The 23477-nt window shown below is 39.6% G+C and overlaps 1 protein-coding gene across 2 annotated transcripts in view; it reads left to right on the forward strand.

Moving 5' to 3' along the window:
* The window catches only part of LOC122967698 (myocardin-related transcription factor B-like), a 40108-nt gene extending 17547 nt beyond the window's left edge, over window positions 1–22561 (forward strand). For both annotated transcript variants that reach the window (XM_044332474.1, XM_044332475.1), the window contains 18 exons: window positions 1354–1419; window positions 9212–9267; window positions 9620–9695; window positions 9811–9972; window positions 13131–13297; window positions 13604–13720; window positions 14342–14410; window positions 14537–14745; window positions 14865–15051; window positions 15509–15782; window positions 16070–16236; window positions 16624–17601; window positions 17788–17985; window positions 18393–18509; window positions 19619–19768; window positions 19998–20081; window positions 20372–20420; window positions 20555–22561. In XM_044332474.1, the coding sequence (XP_044188409.1) occupies window positions 1354–1419; window positions 9212–9267; window positions 9620–9695; window positions 9811–9972; window positions 13131–13297; window positions 13604–13720; window positions 14342–14410; window positions 14537–14745; window positions 14865–15051; window positions 15509–15782; window positions 16070–16236; window positions 16624–17601; window positions 17788–17985; window positions 18393–18509; window positions 19619–19768; window positions 19998–20081; window positions 20372–20420; window positions 20555–21087 (3659 nt within the window). In that variant the 3' untranslated portion in view covers window positions 21088–22561. The remainder of the gene's footprint in view (window positions 1–1353; window positions 1420–9211; window positions 9268–9619; window positions 9696–9810; window positions 9973–13130; window positions 13298–13603; window positions 13721–14341; window positions 14411–14536; window positions 14746–14864; window positions 15052–15508; window positions 15783–16069; window positions 16237–16623; window positions 17602–17787; window positions 17986–18392; window positions 18510–19618; window positions 19769–19997; window positions 20082–20371; window positions 20421–20554) is intronic.
* The last annotated feature ends 916 nt before the right edge of the window (window positions 22562–23477 follow it).

A 23477-nucleotide genomic window follows, 5' to 3' on the forward strand; every position in this document is an offset into this window, starting at 1 on the left:
TGTGTTCTTTCATGTACAAGTCCTGCACGAATCATTTGAAGTATCATTTTTGGTTTTACGATCAGGTGACCCCATGTTAGGTCTCAGCCGATGATTCAGGAGGTTGAACTACAGTATGAATTTGGGTGATTGACTTCAACCCAGAAGGTGCAGCAGTAAATTTTGACTTTACATCCTTTCACCTCTAATCAAGACAGAATGACATGAGAATGAGAATTTTTGATGTGTTGTGTTCACACTATGTGAGACAAAATCAACACAGCCATGTCCTCTGAGGACAGTATGTTCTCAGAACAAAGACAGTGAGATTAGTACACCTATTTGTATGTGTTTAGGAAGTTAGCAATGTTTCTATAGTTGAATATAACCAAGTAAAGCCACTCTTACACATTAACTGTGGGCATGCAGCATACAGTTCTCATTCTAAACGAGGTCAACGTGGTCTTTTCCAAGCATCATCTTTTACTGGTAATTTTCACAACATATAACATAAAACATACTGTAATCCACTTTGCAACACCTTAGCCACTGCTCTGCAGGGCTAAAGAGTGAGCTAAAATGGTGTCTGTGGCTGGGCAGGGTGTGTGAAAAAGAAGCCTCTACCAAAAATGTTTCCAGATACATTACTTTGTTGCACTTTAATGCTTCATGACCCAGATGCAGTAGAGCTGCTCATCTGCAGAAGATCATTTCCTGCCAATTCACATTTTCATCTTGGAAAACTCGCAGACATATTTTCTCCTGAGAAAATGTGAGGCTGCATGTCCTTGTTTTATGTTACACTTTATTTGTATCTGAGCCTCCATTCTCCTGAATAGAACGTTGGAATGATAAATGTACTGTGGAGTAAATCATTTAAAATATTTAACATCAGGATTAACAAAGTTACATGCATGCAGCTCTCTTTCCTTTATCTCTCTTTCTCTTCAACACACTTTCTACGTCTCTGTGGTAACGAGATGAGTGTAGTGATAAAGTGTGTGTGCTGCTTTTTAATCAAACGCAGTTGAAGCAGGAAGTTGTTGGTGTGTCTGCGTGTGTGTGTGTTTCCTTTTCCTTTATAGTGTGTAACATAAATGTTGGACATTTTCTCAAAGAGGCCCACAGTTTTGATCATCAGCAGCAAACAGGGTAGATGAAAACCTCTCTTTACAGAAACTTAGACTTACCATTATTAATTACATCTATTGTAGCCATATTGATATTATTTTTTAACTTACATGTAACGTATGAGTAATGTTGCTACTTTTGTGGCTTTCTGTGGCTGCAAACTGAGGGAGAGATTATGTATTGTCGGTTTGGCGATGCTCTCCATTCATTCTCCTTTTCGTCTGTTTCTGTCTTGGTGTTCAGTTCTCCAGCTGAAGTTACAACAGAGAAGGAGCAGAGAAGAGCTGGTCAACCAGGGAATCATGCCTCGTAAGTAGACAGCACTATATTTTCAAGAAAAATCTTGGTCGCTGTACCAAGAGATTCATTGTTTCCATTTTCTGAGTGCATACTTTCAGGGGCCACAAACACTTAAATTGTTCACAAGGTTAGACTTCAGTGGGTGATGGCTGATGATGTATATTAGTTAGTAAACCCTGACTATTCATTCATGGCTCTTTTTTTTCATTTGAAGACAATGTACTGTGATTATAAGGTAAAAACTGACAGAACATATGACATACTGTACTATAAAATAAGTCATATGTAATTATTGTTAAAGGGGGTTACACTATTTTTTTTAAATGATATGTTACAACTGATGAATCAATCTTTTGTCCATAAATGCCACAAAATAGTGAAAAATACCTGTTATAATCTCCCAAAGGGATGTATTCAGATAGCTTGTTTTATTCAACCAACAGTCCAAAACTCAAAGATATTCAGTTTACTATCATGTATGACAAAAATAATATAATAAATAATAATATAGTAAATAATATAATAATATAGTAAATATAATAATAATAATAATATAATAAAAATATAATGTATGAGAAAAACATCAAACCTTCACTTTTTAGAAGCTGCAACCAGAGAGTGTTTGGCATTTTTACTTTAAAAATGACTGAAGTGATATTTGGATTATAAAAATAGTTGGTGTAGTAATTTTCTGTCGACTTTATCGTTGCTGGCAGTTTATTATTTATTAGTTCCTAGCTAATGAAGATAAATATTACACCTCTGATGTTTTAATCAACATCTGTTTCAACAAAACTGAACATTATAACCTTCATGGAGATAAAGATTTATTTATTTAAGGGTTGTTGTATTAAACTCATTAGTTTTTAGCTTGGTGCACTTCAACCAACTAGCAACAGAGTGCAGCCTGTCATTTGCTTCATGATGAGGTTTTTCATTCAGCCCCCACCTGTGAAAATCTGCCACGTTGTTTTAGCCTCAATACTTGCTGCACAACAGGTAGTTTCTGAAGTGATTTGGATCGTGGTTAAGACAGTGGCATCATCTCCTGACAGACAGCAGTTTCAGTCTTCAAAGTGAGGTGAATCAAGTTCATACCTCAACTGCCAACACGTACATCCGTTAACTACTTTTTATCTGATGAAGAGATTTCCCCCCCAAAAAATGTTTAGAGGCTTTAATTTACAGCCTCTGTTTGATTCATTCAATAGAACATGTTTCTGCATTTCAAGTACGCTGTTAAAACTGTCATTTTCATTATTAGACAGCACCTGTATGCTGTACATGTATTAATAGCAGCATGTGGTGATGTTGATCATACATAGATTACATTCTTTGTAAGAGAGTGTATTTTTAAGCTTGGGGCAGGTCATGTTAGTACACCATTTCCGCTGATTTTCACATATATTGACGCTCATACACTGCCTTTGACAGTTGATCTTGCAATAGTCTCGCAGTTTATTTGAATTTTTTGACACATTTGTCACACAGAAAGCGTGTTGTGCTGTGCATCATATCTGCCACTATTTCCTCTGGGTCAGTATTGTTATCTGTGAAGTGGTTAATGCTTGAATAAGCTGCCTGAAAACTATCTACGTGGACTATTTTATGCATTCACCCGGCTGTTGCAGGAATACAATCTGTTCTGCATCACAAATACATGCAAACGCTATTTACTCTTTACTATAAATAACATTTTCAATACAATAACCAGTTCTTATCTTTGTAGACAGAGAGCATTAATAATGAGCTGGAGAGCAACTTTAAAATGGAAAAATGTGAATTAAAATGTGCCATTGTTAACAATTAGAAGGACAATATTTGCCACTGAGTTTTGTATTATCTGCATAGTGAGCATATACTGTATGTGTGGGTGGGAGAGAGACACCACAGTCTAGCTGCAATCAGGCTGAGTGTGACCAGAGGAGTTAACGTTATCACAGCTCTCGTCTGTCTTGACATGTGTTTCTTCCCCTCTGCTGCTTTGTAGAAACTGGTTAGGTTCGAAGATCAAATGTGTTGTTTGCTTGGTTTCATCCAATTAGCCTATGCCTCTCAATGCCTTTTAACCAAAGGCTTGTTGCTTCATTAGGAGCTTGTTTTGTTCCACTGTCATATCTCCAGCAGTGTTTAGAGGAATTACACTATGTCCCTTACAGCCTGGGCAGAGAACAACATAAAGGAAATACATTCTGTGTATCTAAATGTTCCTGTTAGGATTTATAATTTCAGCAGAGCAGAGACTCTCATGTAGTGACAGGTGAGACATTACAGACAAGGGCAAATATGATTAATATGATTGATAGGGACTAATATGATTATTATATTATTAAGGGTTATGTGGCTGACAGAGAAAGGTAGCTGAAAGTTTCCTTTGTTAGGTAAAAGCTATATTTGGTTTAAAAGGGATATTTACCTCCTTTTTGCTCTTTTTTCCACTGAGTTTGCTTAACAGAAACCTCACTTTTTGACTTTGCACCTTTACTCCACCTACATTCCATCGTCCGTTTTCATCTCCCATCAAAGTCATCAAAGTACTTCTCATAACACCACATCATCTTTGTCTCTTTTATAAAAAACCAGACTAGACAACAGAGGAAGCCCCCCTCTCTAGTTCTGTGTCGATAGTCTCACAAATACCACCTCTTTTTGCAACAGTGGTGTTTGTGTCTCTCTCTGCCGTCTGTCCACCTCCCTGTGCTCTGTGTCTCAAAATCTCACTTTCTGTTTTCTCCCACCATCCCACCAACAGAAAATAATCTGTTAAATCCCTGCTTTGTGTAGAAAAAACTTTATTTTTTAATTCTATCTTAGCTAAGACTATTATGTGGAGCAGCACCACTGTTTCTATTGTGCTGTTTTTTTGTCCATTTATTTATTTAATTAATAATCAGTCATTTATATGTGTGTGTGTGACTGTAGCTGCACATTTGGTTGCCGGAGGTCGTGGTGTGTGGTAGGGTGTGTTCATTTAACACAGTGCTATAATAAGCCCACAGTGTGATACCCTACATATCATGTTATTTATACTCTTTCTAAATGCTGTGTGCCTCTAGAAAAAACTGAACACTTCTAAAAAATATATATATAATAAATATAAAATATAAAATATATTCACCATAATATTCACAAAGACACGAAGAGGTAAATTAAGTGTTTTTCATTTCAGTAAATGTGCTTTTCAGGTTTAAACCTTAATGCACTAGTCTCTTTCTGCTCTTTTCCAAAGAGCAGAAAGAGACAAAGCTGGTAGTTACATGCAGTGAAACTCAGCTGATCCATTTGAGTAAAGCATATTTTGCAATTTTTTGTTGCCTCTGCCCTCTTTGCAGACACAGTGAAAACTAATGTTAGCTTTAGTCACACATTTATTCAATGTTCACAAGTTTATATGGTGATAATCTAAAAGTCTCTGCTATTTCTGAATGGACATGAGGTCAAACCTTTCTACAAAACTTTGATCACTGACAGTTATTAGCTTCACAGATGCTATTATGTACAGTACATACTCTTAGAGTTCTGCATAAATACTGAATTTACACTAACTGGTGGAGTTGGAGCAGCACTGTACTAAAGCAGCTCTCACAAACTTCACACCTCTACATCTGTGGTCTGTATTAACACCTGACATGTCTGTTGACGACAGCGGTGATATTTTAGTCATTTTGCGACTATAGACATAGAATTATACGGTTCTATCTGACATTTTTGTCAAAAATGAATTATTCACATGAAAATAGTCTTTGACAAGTTATTCATATTGTGTGCATGTTTATGTCTTTTATTTTCTGTATTATTGGCCCTAAATTTTGAGAAAAGAAAAGGTCTTTGAACATAAAAAAATGCTAGTCAGCTAGCTTGCTAAGTTTAATTACACAGCACAGTTGTTGGCAATAATTAATGTTATTATTAGTGACTTAAGTTACTGTGACTACTTAAAATATGAAAGCCAAAATGTTAATATGTAATATGAGATAGGCCACATTCAGGCTGCTAATGCTAACTCCACCTGCTGCTAACTGGGTTTGTTGCAGTTTAACGTTGTAACTTCCATACTGCAGCAGACACAGTGACTACATTCAGAGCTCAGACACTGACCTGAGTTTGTCCAGACAGAAAAGAAGTATATTCGGGTACAGAAAAAGACAAGAAAAGCTCTGAAAAGAAGAGCAACAGACAGAGAGACAGCAGCAAAAACAAAAAACAAGAAGAGAAAACATCTGCTAATTAATCAATTAATTATATTTTTCAATGCTCCCTCTAATTATGTTGAATTTTGTTATTCCATTATGAAATATATGAGCCAGTATTAATGGCTGACCCGTGGAATAGTAAAGTAAAATACAGAGAAGAGTCTCTTTAGCACAAGCCAATCTGTTAACACACGAGGAAAAACAAAACCTAGTCAGCAGCAGACTGAACATAAAAAGACAGCAACCGCCAGAGGAAGTGATGCTGCTTGGTGTTCTCAGAGTTTAAAGACTGGGAATGTTGGTTAGCTTTAGCAGGGTGGCAAGAAGCCATGATGCAGCCACTCATGCACATAATGGGGTCTTTTCTCTCTGACCTCACCCCACCACTCTCTATTTCCCCCTTCCTCATTTGCCCTTCGGTCTGTTGTTCCATTTTTCTTCCAGCTGCCTCTCCCCATTTATCTCATCCACCCTGTCCTCTCTCCATCCGTTTTCTGATTCTCCATCTTCTTGCTATCTATTTCTATCCCTTTCACCGTCACCGTTTCCAAAACCTTACTCTGTGCTCATCCATCCATCCTTCCCTCCATCCCACCATTCATTTCCCATGTAACTGACTGACAGGCAGGTTCATGCGCCCTCAAGGAGACCACATAACCCCCCAGTGGAAGGGTGAGAGGTCTAAGAGGGTTGATGTCCCCAGGGTGTGCAAGAGTGAGTGTGTACCAGCAGTGTGACAGTGCTCAGCGACGTGAACTGAGGCTTGAGCAGGTACCAGCAGTGTTGCCCCAGGGTTGCTAATCCAGTCACACCACTGGTGGGTGTGTGTGTGTGTGTGTGTGTGTGTGTGTGTGTGTGTGTGTGTTTGTGTGTGTGTGTGTGTGTACAGTGCAGTCAGAAAGTATTAGGACAGCAACACATTTTCTGTGGTGTTAGCTTCAGCACATTGGATTTGAAATTAAACTGTGAGTATGAAATTAAAGTGCTGATGCTCAGCTTTAATTTGAAGGTGTTTACATCCATTGTGGACACCTGGTATCTTCTCAAGTCCGGTTTGCTATTGGAGAGCCAAAAGCATACACTATTACTGTCTTAATACTTAAAGGACAGGTTTACAATTTTTCAAGTCTGTCTTAAAACAAAAGTCAGGTGCCCAAATGACCACTGGCACATGTTTTTCATGCTGTAATCATTCCTCCTGTTCTAACTGACCATTAGAGAGAGTGTTTACCTGTTGAGCTGTGGTGGAAGGATCGAAAAGAAAAAGAGGGACTTTGGCATTAAAAAGTCAGTAACTTTGAAACATATTGACTTGATTTGACTAATTTGGATGGCTGAAGCTTCATATTAGCTTCAGATAAACTTTTAAAGTACAGTAGGGCTGTGGATTTTGTCCCCTATGGCTCAGATTGAGAGTGCATTATGAAGGGATCTCTTAATGGTCAGTATGAGCAGGAAGAATGATTACAGCAAGACCTGAGAAATCGTGAACCTATCCTTTAATGACCACATAGCACATAGCAATGTGTACTTTCTGCATTTATGTTTGTAACTCTCTGAAATTGTCAGCTTATGTTAGTTGTCTAGAACTTTATTCAAATATAACTTTATTTTTATGCATGAATATTCAACAATTTAATATGCAAAAGGGTTGAAACTACATGTTATGACCTTATAATATAATGTGTTACATTGCAATACACAAGGATGCTTTCAAAAAACACAGCCTATTATTATTTTAGCTACTGTACATGCACGGTATAGCAGTCTTTATGAAAGGGCTACTTTCATATTGAACATTTTTGCTGCAGTGTTTTCCCTCTGTGATTGTGAGTTGTGAGCCAGCTCTGTCAGAAGCATGGATGGCATTTAAAGCAAAACAAAAAACAAGGCCGCTAAAGGCTTTGCATACCAACTTTACTTTGATTGTATGATGGAGGCTTGATTTAGTCTCAAAAGTCAGGAAGTGGTGGCAGCCACTTGCGTAACACTCTAAGTCAATACTAAGTATTGTATTGTATGATGTGTTGTACAAGTAATGAAAGATGAAATGGCTGGCTTATCATTTTAATACAAAATTGTGGAAGTAAAATCATTATTTTTTACCTTCTTACTGTGTGTGTTATTAGAAAGGAATGTTGTTTTGTTATTCTTTGAGGCCCACTGGTCTCCCTCCTCTTGGCTCATGCCACAAAAAAGTAATGTTCTGGGTTTTGGCATGACCAAAATATGTCAAGTGGTCAAGAGCTGCATCTGGCTTGGGGCCCTTGGTTTCTCGTGTCTTGGGGAAATATGATTCTCATGTACCATGCATGTACATGCAGATGTATATCTCATGACTGTTTGCCATTGGCTGTAATCTATTAGCTGATCTGATTTGACCAATCACTGATCATTTCTTTATCTTTAAAGGCTATAAAAAAGGTTAGTTTGGCTCCGTGCAGTGAGATAGGGGAATGGTTCACTTTGTGTATCTCCTTATTTGATCAATAATAAGTTCATTAATCTTCATTGTAATCAGTATCTGTGCTTTTACTTCTGTGTCTGTGGCCAATGTTTTAGCAACAAATCCACGACAGCAGTCACTTGCGTAATCAGTTCACTCTTTAATCCACCTGCAAAAAATGCTTACTTTAATACCTTTGTCTCCTTCATGGGAACTTGTGATTGGTCAACAAATAAACATCTGCTTTACATAAAAAATACAATGTACAGCTATCCAGTGCACAGTAATTGTATCAAAGTATTGTATTTTGTGTCATAGAGATAACTGATAAAACAGTGTTAACAAAATGCAGGTTTTAGAAATGTCATGCATTCATTCAAATTATCTTTTTTAATTTTTACTTGTACTTGTGTGGCTCTGAACACTGGACATTTCTTCCATCTTACTCAAAAGAAAATGTATGATTCTCAACAATTTTCTATCCTTCTTAACTTGTCCATGTTCATTCTCTTTTGTTTTTAGTCATAATGTATTAGAAGCCAAATCTTAACGGCTGTAGTGATATTAGTGTGGTGTCATGACAACCCTTAGGCTTTTAGGTTTCCAGTACCAGTAATCCCTTGGTTTTTGCATAATCATGGGCCTACAAGAAATCTTTCTTGAGTCATCTGTGAACGCTGAAGATATTCCATAATTTCCACTGCTGTAGAGAGGCTCGTCTGACTGGAACCCTCAGAGTCCATCCCATTAGATTTCTCCCTTGACCTTGTGATTCTTGGCTTTTTACAGAGCCTGTTAATGGGACCACTGCCTGGGATATTATGCATTTTATTCTGTCATGGCTTATAAGCATGTGAGCCTGTACAGTGTGAGCAGGCATTTACTACACTGAGAAAGGAAAAGATTTGGCAATATAAGGAGGAATAATCCTCACCATCAGTCAACCTATTCAAACTGAACTGAAGAGGCAAAGAGCCATTCAAAGCCATTTTGCTCTCCATTTCCTCTCAGTAGCATGAATCTACACACTGCCATGTTAATACCCTCTCTCTCTCTCTCTCTCTCTCTCTCTCTCTCTCTCTCTCTCTCTCTCTCTCTCTCTCTCTCTCTCTCTCTCTCTCTCTCTCCACTTTCACTCTGCTCTCACGCTTTATTCTCCAAGCACTGAAAAGTTCAGCTGCCTTCCATGAACAGAGACGATGTTTGGAACGAGCACGGGTGAGTATGCCACACTCAAATCAATCACTGGAGTCAAAACTGGCCTGTTTCAAGCTGATTGTCATACTCTCTGTAGGCCCTAACATATGATATCATTACATTAACTCTTGAACAATCATATAGTACAGCAAATGGCAGAAAAGAGAAATAAGATACTCTTATTGGACTAGATGCAATGTATAAAAGTATCCACTAAATGCTATATGATGTAGCACAGAGGTATAATGACTGAAGAAACTGAGTGAAAACTAAAGAAGGGCACAAGCCGAATTGGGAAAAAATGACAAGCATATGGTATAAATCAAAAAGAGTGTTTAATTGTCTCTCATTTTTTTAATCTCTGTATCTCCAGACTGAGGACTATCTGAAGCGAAAGATCAGGAGTCGGCCAGAGCGATCTGAACTGATCAGGATGCACATCCTAGAGGGTGAGTGTTTCATAGTGCCTTCTGCCTGTCGGGAGCCTTCACCACTCATACAAGTAACTTCCAATGATTACCTATAGCACACTGGTCAAAAATCTTTCCATCATTTAATGTCCAGAGACATCAGCAGAGCCGTCATTGCAGGCCAAGCAGCTGCAGCTGAAAAGAGCTCGTCTAACCGACGGTTTGAACGATAAGATCTCCCACCGCCCGGGGCCTATGGAACTGATCCACAAAAACATCCTACCTGTCCACTCCAGCATCAAACAGGCCATCATAGGTAAGTTAGCCAGGCTTCAGATCATGGTCCCAGGTAAAGGGACCACATGAGCAGACCTTTGAAGCTTTTATTGAATCTCTGAGGTCTTGAGTGATGAGATTCATAGAAGGTCTAATAGGTCTTACAGCTTTGGGTAGCTGTAACTTATACAGAATGGATTCTGTTTGTCATTTACTCTTCCACTGGGTCTAAATTACAAATGGAATCCATCCAAGGTAATTCAGCATTTCTACAATTATCTTTCGCCAAATTAACTCTTTTTATTGGACTGCAGCCATCTTCATCCAATATAGTCAGACTACAATGAACTCCTTTCACATTTATTTCTCACTGGCAGAGCCAATTACAAGCTTAACATAAGTGTTAAATTATGATGATTAAGATCATGATTAATTAAGCTGACTGCAGCCCCTTTGACCTTGAACACCAACAGCATCAGCACTGTGGCAGGAATAAGAGTCATTTGAACTGCTGTAAAAGCACAGATGTAGTAACTGAAGCTGGCTGCAGGCTCTGTCTGTTTTTGATATACTTTCAACAGAGAATCCGATAAGCTTGTTGATTTTTGCTCCTGTCTGTCTCCTGTAAGAGGCCTTTTTACCTTGTCATGGCCACCAGATTAAAAGATAGGTTCACAATTTTTCAAGTCTGTCTGAAAATAATACTCAGTGGCCTATATGAACATTAAAAGAGGTTTTGCTTGCTGTAATTATTCCTCCTGTTTATACTGGCTATTAAAAACCATTGTTTTGGACTTGAAAAATTGTGAACCTATGCTTTAAATAAAACATTGTTGTGTTAATAGATCAATATGATCAAATTAGGATTTACTCATAAAATTAAACCAAATAAATACTTAAACCACTATATCAATATTTTTGATGTTGACACTGAATCAAATGAGGTCAAAGCAGACCAGAAGAGTGAATGTTGGGCTCATTTTCATCAGGTGGCCAAAAAACACAATTCAGACTGGATATATCTGTCAGATTGTGTTTTCTGCCCCCTTGTGGCCAAAAATCTATAAATGCACCTTTAAATAAAATTTGCCCAGTATATATTTGTGGAGGAGGGGAGGGGGACACATAATTTTATATGTGTGATGTCTCACAACACACCCACAGTCTGAGACTCCTGACAGGATGTCCCTCCTGGCCATCTCTTCCAGCTATCATGAACATACTGATGTTGCCTTTCAGAAGCCTCAGCTGTTCTCATCACACACACAGGCACTCACACATGCCTGGCGACAAACATTTGAAACACAGGCACACATGCACATTCACATCCCAAGTCACACACGTACTCCCTCCCCACCTGAGTATTCATGCTTCAAACGGCCTTAGCTGTGGGTTTAGAAAGGTTAAACTAGGATGTAGTAAATCATGCATGCCGTCTCATGTCTGCTTGACAGACAGGAACTGAAGACATATCCTTCTCAGCTGTCAGCTTTCAATAGCTACAGTGTCTGTTAATAAAACCCATTAGCTTTGATTAGGAGAATTAACTACTAATTGAAGAGAAAGAAAGAATTGAAGACAAAGAAAGGACCCATACTGTTGCATAAATTGGATTTATATAAAGGACATGCACAACTTTTATTGTATATATTTGGTCCAGTGCCAGTACTGTCAGATATTAGAGGATGAGATCAGAGACAGTGGGCCCAGCTGCTTGATTGATGTGTGGAAGGAAGAATGCTGAGATTCAATAAGGTACGGTGTCAGTGGATTATCCGTCTCCGTCACGGCGACACAATAAACACAATTGCATTACCGCCACTTACTGTAGGAGCACTGGGAACACAAGAGTTACACAGAGTTGACATGCAAAGACACAAACAGACCAAGCACAGACACACACTGGCACAGCTCAGCAGTAGGGAAGTCATCACATTATTGGATCAGAGGGTATTAAATCAGCCCCATGTTGTCTTTTCTTCATTGCCTGCTGATGCTAAATTAATGGCCAGCGGTGTATTCTACATAGCTGTCTGTTCCAGCCCATAGCAGCTTCTCTAATTAAATAACACACATCCACCAGAGAAAAGAAAAGTCTCCATCCTAGTCCAGATGATCCTTGCAGGTACCTTTTATTTCGTAAATCCCTGTAAAGACTCAAAAGCCTGCATATTAATGACATGATTATATGATATCCCTGAGGGGAAAATTAGCAGGGGGGGCACGGCTCGGATTCACTGCTGCGCTGTAGGATGTCTCAACCTGACTGATGCCAGCTGATATGGAAACATTCGTCCTTTGGTTGACTGATGACAGGCTTTTACATACTTCCCCTGAGTTATAGGTCCATTTTTTAAAAATCTTATTCTCTTATGTTTATTTGTTACCTGGAAAGCACTTTGTAAAGAGTACATCATTAGTACTGTAGCACAGAAGGCTGGCATAAGCCATTACATAAACAGTTAATGCACTCATGGCATAAATTACAGAAATGATCCTTCAGAATTCTCAGCATAACGTCATTCCCCAGAGAGATGCCATCTGTCAGATGAAAACTGGTATGAGTGAGGGGGCTGTGTTGAAACTTAGATGAATGAAAACTTTCAGTCAGAAATGGCCTGACTCATCATGGACAAAATAAGCATTTTTTCATTGAAGTTATCTACAACTGGCTGTCATGGGCATGATGCACACACAGAGAGGGAGAGCGCTTCGGTTGTTCTGCAGCAATCACATTAATGCACTGGTTGACATTACTAGAGCAGATACCGTTGAAGAAGCTTGTGTGTATTTTTCGTAGTATTTCACACAATCAGAGAGGCACACATGCAGTGATGTGTAGCTCAACCCTTTTGGCCGAACTAAGAGATGTCCACAAGGCGTTAGTTCATTGTCACAGTGGAGTAAGTCTGGATTGTATGGAGGCATCCACTGTGTCAACACCTCTGAGTGCAGGTGATAACAGTTTGCTGTGTGGTCTGTTATTGCAGTGATGTACACAAGTAAAACAGGTACACACACACACACTCAGACAAGGAGGTAGATACACTAGCTTTCACTATGGCAATGTTTGATACTGGGTGTCATACACTCCCTCCCTCACAGAGGGATAAATGCAGTTCTTGCACCACTCTGCTTTAAAGTTTATTTATGTTTTTATTTATCTCTCTCGTCACAATCCATCCTTCTCACTCTTAGAGACGCAGTTTCCAAAGGTTTCAGCGGATAACTCGTCATGCGATGAGGACAGCTATGACAGTCTGTCTCCAGAACAGCCAGTCAGCCAGGAGTCTCCTCTGGGCTTGGGACCTCTGCCCTCTCCACCAGAGACACTGGCTGGGAGCAGCATCCCATCTCCTTCACAGGTAGGATCACTGTGTGGTAGACACAGTGTGACTGGCATGTTGTGTGTCATGCAAGATTGTAAAACTGGAACTCAAAGTAAATGTGTCTATACTCCATTACAATAGCTAACTTTACAGAAAAACTACTTAATTATTTACCATAAAGCTTCACTATGTCATCTTACTGCTGGGATCCGTTAACTGTTGGATTTTCATCTTCTTCTTCTAGTTCTTTCTTTTTCCAAGGTTTAGGTGTAAGTACTGTGTCAGAGTTGTAAGGCTATGGATAAACCATCCCTTAGATTATGTTTTCCTCTTATCCATCAGGTCCCTCCTCCAGCTCCTCCTCTTCCACCAATCTCTGGATCCTCCCCCTCACTAAAGCTGACCAATGGGGTGCCAGCACCATCTGCCCAGAGGGCAGGTGTTACCTGTCAGATTAAGGTAAGCAACATTCTCAAGGCCAGTCAAACAAAAAGGTTTAAAATGTCTTGAAAGAGAACATGAGAGAACTGTGCTTGGATTCGCCACTGTTTTCACAGTTGGTGGTCTGTTTTAAAGCTGCTCCAATCAATATTTTTATGTCAGCGCTGGATCACATCACTATGTGTAATGTGACAGGGGTCGCTAAAAGGGATGAACAGAACATGAAATTGTGTGAAACAGTGCATGAAACTCATGTTTAGTGTCTTTTAGCGCCAAACAGCAGACAGACAAAGTTAGCAGCTAGCTGGTGAACATATCGGAGCATTTAGCAGCTAATGAGCCAGATATTTCCCTCAGGAATTAGTGGAGACCAAAACAGAGCTAACAGGAAATACATTACATTTGCCAGGTGGCCTGAAACATGACTTCAAATGAAAGCTAATGTTGCTCTCTTTCTGTTGGATGCGTAAATAGGCAACTCTTTGCTAATGTTTTGGCCATATCAACTTTATAAGGTGATAATATTTATAAAAGTGTGTTTACAGCTTGTTTCACTGCCACCCAAGTGGCCAAAAATACAATTAATGCAGGTTTAAAGTTTGTAGCATACACTTACTTGAAAAACTCCTCTATTTGTAGTCCCAGCCTAAACTAAACTGTGACCGCTCTGCCCAGAGACACAAGAAACCCAAGGACAACAAGCCTAAGGTAGATCTTTTGGTTCTGACATGTAGACAGTACTATTGTTAAAACTAGATCTAATACTAGGAGACAAAGAATAATAAATATTTATAAAATGATTATTTGTTCTTTTGTTAATGTGTTGCCTTCTAGATAAAGAAGTTAAAATACCATCAGTACATCCCTCCTGACCAGAAGGGAGATAAAGAGCCTCCTCCCCATTTGGACTCATCCTATGCCAAGATCCTCCAGCAGCAGCAGCTCTTCCTGCAGCTCCAGATCCTCAGTCAGCAGCAGCAACAGCAGCAGCAGCAGCAGCAGCAGCACCACAACTACCACACCATCCTGCCTGCACCACCCAAGTGAGTCTCAAAACTGGGGTGCTGGTATCTTGTGTTAAGGTTTATTTGCATTTAGCTGTCTAAAACTGACTGCAGAGATCACAATCCATTTCCTTCATGTCTCTCTTTCTATACAACAGACCTCAGACAGACCAGCAGCCATCTTCCTCTTCCTCCTCCAATTCCATGACCACCTCCTCCCCACATCAGCTTGTCGCTGCCCCTTCAACAGCCCCCTCTAACCAGGGAAGTCTCAGCCATCAGAGTTCTACCCCTTCAGGGGGGACCAAACCAGTGTGTCTACCTCCAAACCTGGATGAAATGAAGGTTAGTTGCAGAACAGCATGCAAATCCAAAATAAATTGCTTGATTAATACATGATCTGTATCTTTTGTTCTTCTTCTTTTACTTCTCATGATGTGTGCAGCATTGGTGATGATTACTCACCCATATTATAGTACATTTCAGTCAAGAATCAGTACAATGTAGACCAGCAGCTCTCTCTCTGCTGCCTACAAGCTACTGAGTCGATGGAGTAGTTGGTGGATAGAACTTGATGTGTGTAAAACATCCTCTGTTAACAAAGTTTTGTCACTGAAGAGTGGCCTGCAAACTCGGAGCTGACAAAGAGAGGGAGAGTGATGGATTGCTCTGTCTTTTTGTTTTCTCTCTTCTTTTTACTTTGATCCTTTTCCATTTTCCTTTAATATGTATTCTCATCTCTTCACTTTTCCTCACTCTTTCCCTTCAATCTCAATCTCTCTTTTACTCTGTCGTCTGTCAGGTGGCAGAACTGAAGTCCGAGTTAAAGCTACGTGGCTTGCCTGTCTCCGGCACCAAAAATGACCTTATTGAGAGGCTGAGGACCTACCAGGAGTTGAATGGAGGCATTGACACTACCTCTTCTCCAACAGTAGGGGGTACCACAGGGCTAGGGGCTGAAGGAGCAGGAAAATCCCCTAAAACTGCGGCAGCCACCATCAATAACAGTTCATCACAACAGAAACAACAGTTTCAGTTTCAGTGTCATCAGATATCCTCTCTGATCAGTCAGTCAGGTAAATGAAGAATGGTGATTTCACTATAAAGCCCTACTCATAGATATGTACAATTTTGTTTGTAATTTAATGCAATCACAATTAGTCAAATGGGGTCTTGCTGTAAAAATCATTGCACATACTGTACATAAATTGATCGTGCTCAGTTCATTTTTTATGGCTAAATCAAGTTTTTTAAAAAGACAACAGCATAGGTTATGTACTATCTGTCTGCTGTCTGCATAATGTTATGACTTGACTTACTTGATATGTTTAATGTTATATTACCTTTCTTAACCTCCATATAGCTGATGCAAGAAGAAGTGCCACCCCAGCTGCAGCCACTCCTCAGCAGCTCATGAACTGTGGTGGCACTGTATCCCCCCCACCCGTCTCCCTCACCCCCTCTGACCACTCACCGGCCCCCATGAGTCCAGAGGATACCTGCTTTAACAGCAACCCTTTAGGGGAAATGGTCTGTATTTTTTTCATATGTGACATGTTAAATTGTTCATAAATAAACAGCGACATTCCCCACTCATCTTACAAATTTGAGTATGGTTATTGATTTATTCATAAACTACCAGGATATGACACACACACATTTTAATGTTCCTTTATAAAAAAAAAAATATAGTATACTTAATAATATATTTAATTGTGTTGTAATAAGTATGTACTTCCATATGCAGCTATGATTAATGTACAAAATGTGCCATTTTTGACTAGTATTGTACTCTAGTAGTGTATTACCAATATATAATTAGTACAGCTTAATATATACTTACTATATACACATATTACAACTACTTTAATACTGTATTTTTTAACTATTTTTTGTTCCTCCTTCTCTCTCTCACAGCTGAGCCTACAGCCATCTTCAACTTCTCATCTCCCCACAAACATTAAAGAAGAGCCCTCGTGCTCCACCGCAGCACCTTGTGAATTCTCTTTAAAGCCTGTCTCTCTGCAGAAACACTGCCCGGTCTCATCAGCTGCCATCACCACCACAACCACAGCTCCAGTAGTGACTATGGACAAAGACAAGATGCTGCAGCAGAAAGATAAGCAGATAGAGGAATTGACCAGGATGCTAAGGCAGAAACAAAGACTGGTGGAGGTACTCAGGATGCAGCTGGAGCACGGGAAAAGAGGAGGACAAGTTGCTGAGCCTGTGGTTCTTGTAAGAGTAAAACAAGAACCACCTGATAAGCCTGGTCTCCCACTCCCATCATCCTCCCTTTCATGTGAGATGGACGTTACCAAGGTAACTGTGAAACAGGAAGCCATCGATGCAGAGGAAGTTGCATCTGAAACAACTATGCAATCACCAGACACTCATGGATTACTGCACTCCCAAACTCAGGAGCAGATTCAGCTGCAAATCAAGCCAGGGCAGACGACCGCACAAACAAAACAAGATGCACATGTACGTCTCCAGCAAACCACTCTGCAGCTGGCCCAGCAACAGGCCATACAGAAACTATTGCTACAGCAACAGCACAACATTCACAACAACAATCAGATGCTGGACAATCAACAGAACCTGCAAAGACTTTCTCAGCAGAGAAAGAAGAAATCTCACAAACAGCAGCTCAAACTGCAGCAGCAGAGCCAACAGTCACAACAACAGCATCAGCATTCAAAACAACATCAACAGCAGATGCAACTGAAGCAACAGATTCTACTGAAGCAACAAAAGTCACTGTTACAGCAGCAATTTAAACAACAGCAGCAGACGAAACAGCCACAACAAATCCAGATACAGACGAAGATACATCTGAAGCAGCAACAGTTGCTAATACAACAGAAACAAAAGGGGCAAAAGCAGTCACTGCAGGTAGGGTCTTTTAACAATGCAATGCTATCTTTGGCAAGGGTTTCTGTAAAAATAACAGCATGTTGTTCTAATAACAGATGCAGCAAGTCAACACAGAATTTCCAGGCACCATTTTGCCGTGCTGACAATATGTAGGAAAAATTCATATTCTTTCTCTTAAAGTTATTTCTTTTATTATATGTACAGGTGTCTCAAGCACACCTCAACCAGCAGTCAGGCTCCACTCCCTCCTTCACTCTTGATCTCCTCAAGAGTGACTCCACCCCAACTCTGGTCACCGATGGCAACGGTAACCACTTCCTGATCGCACTGACCAGTCACATCACTGAGAACCAAAGAACTGACCTACCTGAGAACAAAGCGACCAATCACATTACACTGCAGGTACACGTCTCACTTTCAGAAGCTCCCTTGTGTGTTTTTTCTCACAAAAAGACAGTTTTTAAATTATTTCTTTTGCCTGAGAATGTCTGTACAGTCCTGACCACGTCTATGCATGATTCCCTTGTGGAAGGGAAGTATATTTACAGATAAACCAACTTTCTCCAACACTAATATCAACCATCTAAGCATCACAGATAGGAAGTGTAATTTTATAGTGTATTGTGTTTTATACATATACAGTAGTGTGTGAAGATTTAGAAGTACCTGCACAATGACAGTGTTTCAACCACTAACGGTCTGCCTCAAACTAACTCATGAAAAAGCTTTTGCTTGATGTACGTTTTTATTATTATATTTAGTACTTAACATTACTAACTAAGCTCTTTCAATTTTCCATTTTCCATTAGCGACTACAGTCTACTCCAGCCAAGCTCCCAAGCCACGACCCTGTTCAGCTGACAACAGCTGATAATCAGTCCAAACAGAGCATGCATCTTGAATTCTTGAAACAACAAAATTTAAAGGTGAGGTTTAAATAAAGACACTGATTGTTTCATCTTGCAGATTCAAAGTAGCTCAACTGCACAATACAGAAAATACGAAAAAACTGGTAAAACATTGCATTGTAAAATATTTATGGGTATTTTGAGCCTTAAAAGTTGTATTGCTTTCTTAACATACAGACTTAGCAATTCATGCTACACACCTTGTTGCTCAATATGACAATGGGTATGCAAGTATGTATGATTATTTTGGTGAAACGTCCCTTTAAAAACTGTAGCTGGAGCATTTCTGCCACCATAAGTAGCAGCTGAGCAGCAGATGTTGAAACATTTTTAAAGTGTTCATACCATCTCTTTTACACATTTAATGGATGCCGGTCATACACTTCATTCTCAACCAAACCCCAGAGTCCTTGAGCCTCTTTCCCCATCACTTGTGCAACAACAGGACAGTTTGTTAATGTTCTTTAAAGCGAGAGAGAAAGATGGGAGTGAAAGAGAACTGCTCCACTGAGTCCTATAGGAGCAGAAATTAATGATGTATGCTGTTTGAGACAGTGACAGCAGTATATGATAAGAGTGTCTGACACTAGCCTGATGCTGATTATTATTGCTTTGCTAATTACTCTAACGACACCCTCCATTACTATGATTTATGTTGTTAACAGAAGAGGAACAAAAACGCCATCTCATCTCGGCTAATTGAGATGTACGGTATCTCTCGTCGAGTGCAGGTGTGCCTCCAAAAATGACAAGATTTAGTGGGACACTGTGTGCTGATTTCACATATTGCTGTTATCAGCAGTCTTCTGTGTCTCTTTATCCCTCCGATGACACTCTTTATACTGGGAGGCATCAGGATAAAGTTTATTGAAGAAGGTTTTGGAGTGGAGGTTTGCAAGGTCAGATGATGAGAGCAAGACATCCTTGACCAGAAAGAGTGTATAAGTATCACTCTTTTGTGTAGGCAGATGTGTTTACAACTATGAATGAGTTGTTGGCATTACTAAAATCAGAAATTTCTTTAAAGATAAAGTCTAATGTAGAAAAAATGGTTTCTGACTGATTTGTTTTGTAACTAGTACTGTTGCTTCTGTTCTTATCTTTCCGCTCTGTCTGATGAATTGAAGGCACACAACGGGGGACTGCAGGTATCTGTAGATGAACCTCAGCAGGGAGTCGCTCAGTGTTTGTCAGCACCACCCAGTCTGCAGCCTTTCTTCAAGGACTTGGAGACCACTCCCTCAGGGGAAAACACCATATCACCTTCCTCTGAAACTGTAAGTAGATGACATGGATAATCTTTCAGTGTGATTTGTATCATCCAGTCACCTTTATAAAAGACTTGGTGATGACTTTGGATGCACAGAAAATCAAATCTCCCCCATATCTTGCAACAGAAAGTGAATGGAAGCTTCTAATTTCCTCCTCTCCTCTCCTCTCCTCTCCTCTCCTCTCCTCTCCTCTCCTCTCCTCTCCTCTCTTCTCCTCTCCTCTCCTCTCCTCTAGGAGGTGTGCCCTAGTATGGATGTCCTGTTTAGTCCTCTTTCTCCTGCTTCCATTAAGACAGTTGCGTCATCACCTGATAACAAAGTATGATGCACTGCATGTTTGATTGTTTCATGGAGGCCCTTTCCACACTATGAATTTAATGATCATATTTCAAAAAGTATGATTTTTACTGCCCTCGGGGGCCTTTTCTTAGGTTTTGCTACTGTACCTTTTATTAAGCAAAGTTGTGTTGCTTTGTGTTCTGTTTCGGTACATTGTTTTGCATTACACCATGCCATGTTAGATTAGTATTGTGTTGTATTGTGGTGAGTTGTGACTTAACCATGGACTCAGCTGAACTGTGTTGTTCCCACCTGTTTGTCTGTTCTCAGGATACAGAGCATGAAGATGATTTTATTGACATCATTTTGCAGACAGGAGGTAAGATGCAATAACATGAACATGTTTGTTCTGAATTAATATTTTTTAAGGTTTACTCAGCAATTAAGTAACCATTAAGACCATCTGATTTTAAAATTTAGTGTTTTTAATAGTATTTGTGTTTTTCCTTTCAGAAATGTCCACCACTTTCAAACCAGCACCAGACCCTTCTCTGGACCACCTTAGTTCCACGTCTTCTGTCTCTTCCCCTCCTCCCCCCTCCCTGCCAGGCTGTGACACCCCACAGTTCACCCCCCCTGCGCCACCTGAGCTTCAGATTCCAGTCGACACCCCAGAAGAGAAGCAACAGCTCAGTGATTGTACAAGTGGACGTCTGGAGGACTTTCTGGAAAGCACCACTGGAACGCCTCTCCTGGGGGTGGAGCCTGGTGGTCTGTTGACTTTGATTGATGACCTCCACAGCCAAATGCTGTGCACCCCCAGCATCTTGGACCATCCACCATCTCCCATGGATACATTCAACCTATCAGCGGAGGGGGAGCAAGGCCTGGACAGTATGGATTGGTTGGACCTCACCATGGGAGAAGAGAGGGGTGAGGAAACCCCTGCTCTGGCTCCACTGGGCCCTCCAACACCCACTAGTGTCTTTTCCACAGACTTCCTGGACACATATGACCTGCAGACACACTGGGACTCCTGCCTATAGCCTACAGCAGTCAGAAAACAAGTGTCCAATATGAAGCTGCATGCACGAAATCATGTAATTGATTGCTGAGGCTTCAGTATTTGATTAGAGCACTCTCGCTGGTATCTTCACACACACTGGTGTATTGAATCTTCAAGCACTTTGACCTTTATTTATTTTATTTACACACTGCAACATTGATTTTTGTGCACACACTCTTCAGGCAGGCCCTACATCTATTCGTGCTTCTATTCGCACCACATATGAATTAATCACAACTTTCCTTGTCACAGACACCATGTTAAAGTGAAAAAGTATATTGATTCATTTGACCTTTCTGTAATTAGGATGCAAACTCCTTCTTAGCTGCCTTATGTAGTAAAGAAAACCAATATGTTACTATTATAGGAAAAAGGTATGGCTCATCCATAACCAAAGTTAAGGTGAGAGAAAATTTTATAACATCAGTATTTTATATATATATATATATATATATATATATATATATATATATATATATATATATATATATATATATATATATATATATATGTATACTGTCTCCATGTTTAAATTTAATCTTGATTTTATGCATGTTAAAGTGCTGAAAAGTGCTGAAAGTGTTACTACATATGGTACTTTTTTGGAACTTTTCACTTATTTATATTCTGTCCAGTGATTCTTAAACTTTCAGAGATTACATTTAAAAGATGCAAGTCAAAATGATAAAATACTAAACGTCCTCTGTTAAAATTATGGGATAAGTCAAAAGTTCCAGTGTTGCAGTGTGGTGACATTATAAAATAGATGGTCATCAACATCAGTGATGTACAAAAATCTGGGGTCCATTGCACAAAACCTCCTCAGTATTCAAGCTTTAACTTAAACAAAGGTTTTGTTTTTCCAAAGAGTTGTAAGAAGTATCTCACAACCTTTCTGTAGGTAATAAAAATACTTTGCAGTCTGCAGTACATGCTGTTATCAGGCTGCTGTGCTAACAGAAACACGAATTGTACATGATTGCGTGTTAGAGTTTATTAATTTGATAGATTTGTGGGTAATTCTATACAATAACGAACATGACTAGCACCGCAACTAACTCTTATTTTCATTATCGATTCATCTGTCGATTATTTCTTGATTAATTGATTAGTTGTTTGGTCGATAAAATGTCAGAAAATGGGGGAAAATGTCCCAACCAACTCTCCACAACCCAAAGATATTCAAGGGCGAATTCACAAAGAATGGATTGCAGCTGCTGATTGCACCATGAATTGTGCATCATTTGCAATCTGCCCCATCACAAGGTCCGATGCATAAAAGATTTTGCGCTAATGATATGACGGTGCAAACACGCCCATAAAGTTTTGCAGCTGTTTTTGCAGCTTGTTTTGCATCTGACTGATATAGTGGAGCAGTTTCCACTGTTTCAGGCTTTTCTCCACATTTCAGCACACAGTTTGGTCCAAAATGAAAACTGCAGTGTGTCTTTAATTAGCAGAGGTGCGCACACACAGAGCTCTCCACAATCACAAACCAACTTTCATGTGTTTTGCTACTTTTACTTCTCTAGTATTTCACATCTAGTAAAATAATTTTCTGACATGTCAAATGTCAGAATACAGCTATTAATGTGACTCAGGCAGGTCTGATATGTGTTATATTAACGTCTGAATCTTACAATAATGTTGTTCAGATGCCACTGAATGTGTCGGGTTGTGGCATAAACATCAGTACTGATGTTTGTTGCCCACAACTGGCTGTGTGTCACAGCTGGCTGCAGCATCATACAGCAGCTCTAACAATACAATTTACGCACGTGGCACAGCAGCGGTAACTTCATTAACACTGGATCGGTCAGGATCTGACAGTAATTAATGTTCTGTGTTCTGCTACACATCTACACAGGTCAGCCACTAAACACAGATTTATGAGGTGGAATTGTTTGTAATAAAGAAGTCTTTATGGGTGAATAATAATTATAATAATAATAATAATATGTAATAATAATATCAATTCAATATCATTCAGTGCTGCACAAGCTTGATTTGAAGAGAGAGAGATTGAATGAGATTCAGTTACCATCAACTCTCTGAAGACACTAATAATTTCAGTCTAACTGTGTGTGGCTATTAGCGCTGGTCTTTGTGAATTGAACTGTTTTTCCAGTGAGGCTCATTTGCATAGAAAGGGGCCAATTTTGCGTCACATGTATCCATATTATCTAATTTACATACATGCATATAGCAAAAGAGCGCCGAGGCTACTTGCTTGGCAGCACAGTTTGGGGTGCATTTCACCCTTTGTGAATTACACGGTTTCTGTTTGTTTCATTTGCACAGGTTTAGCAATCCTTTTGTGAATTTGCCCCTCAGTGCACTATCATAGAAGACTAAAGAAACCAGAAACTT

This window comes from Thunnus albacares, chromosome 17 (assembly GCF_914725855.1).
Source record: "Thunnus albacares chromosome 17, fThuAlb1.1, whole genome shotgun sequence".
In the NCBI taxonomy this organism is placed as follows: Eukaryota; Metazoa; Chordata; class Actinopteri; order Scombriformes; family Scombridae; genus Thunnus; species Thunnus albacares.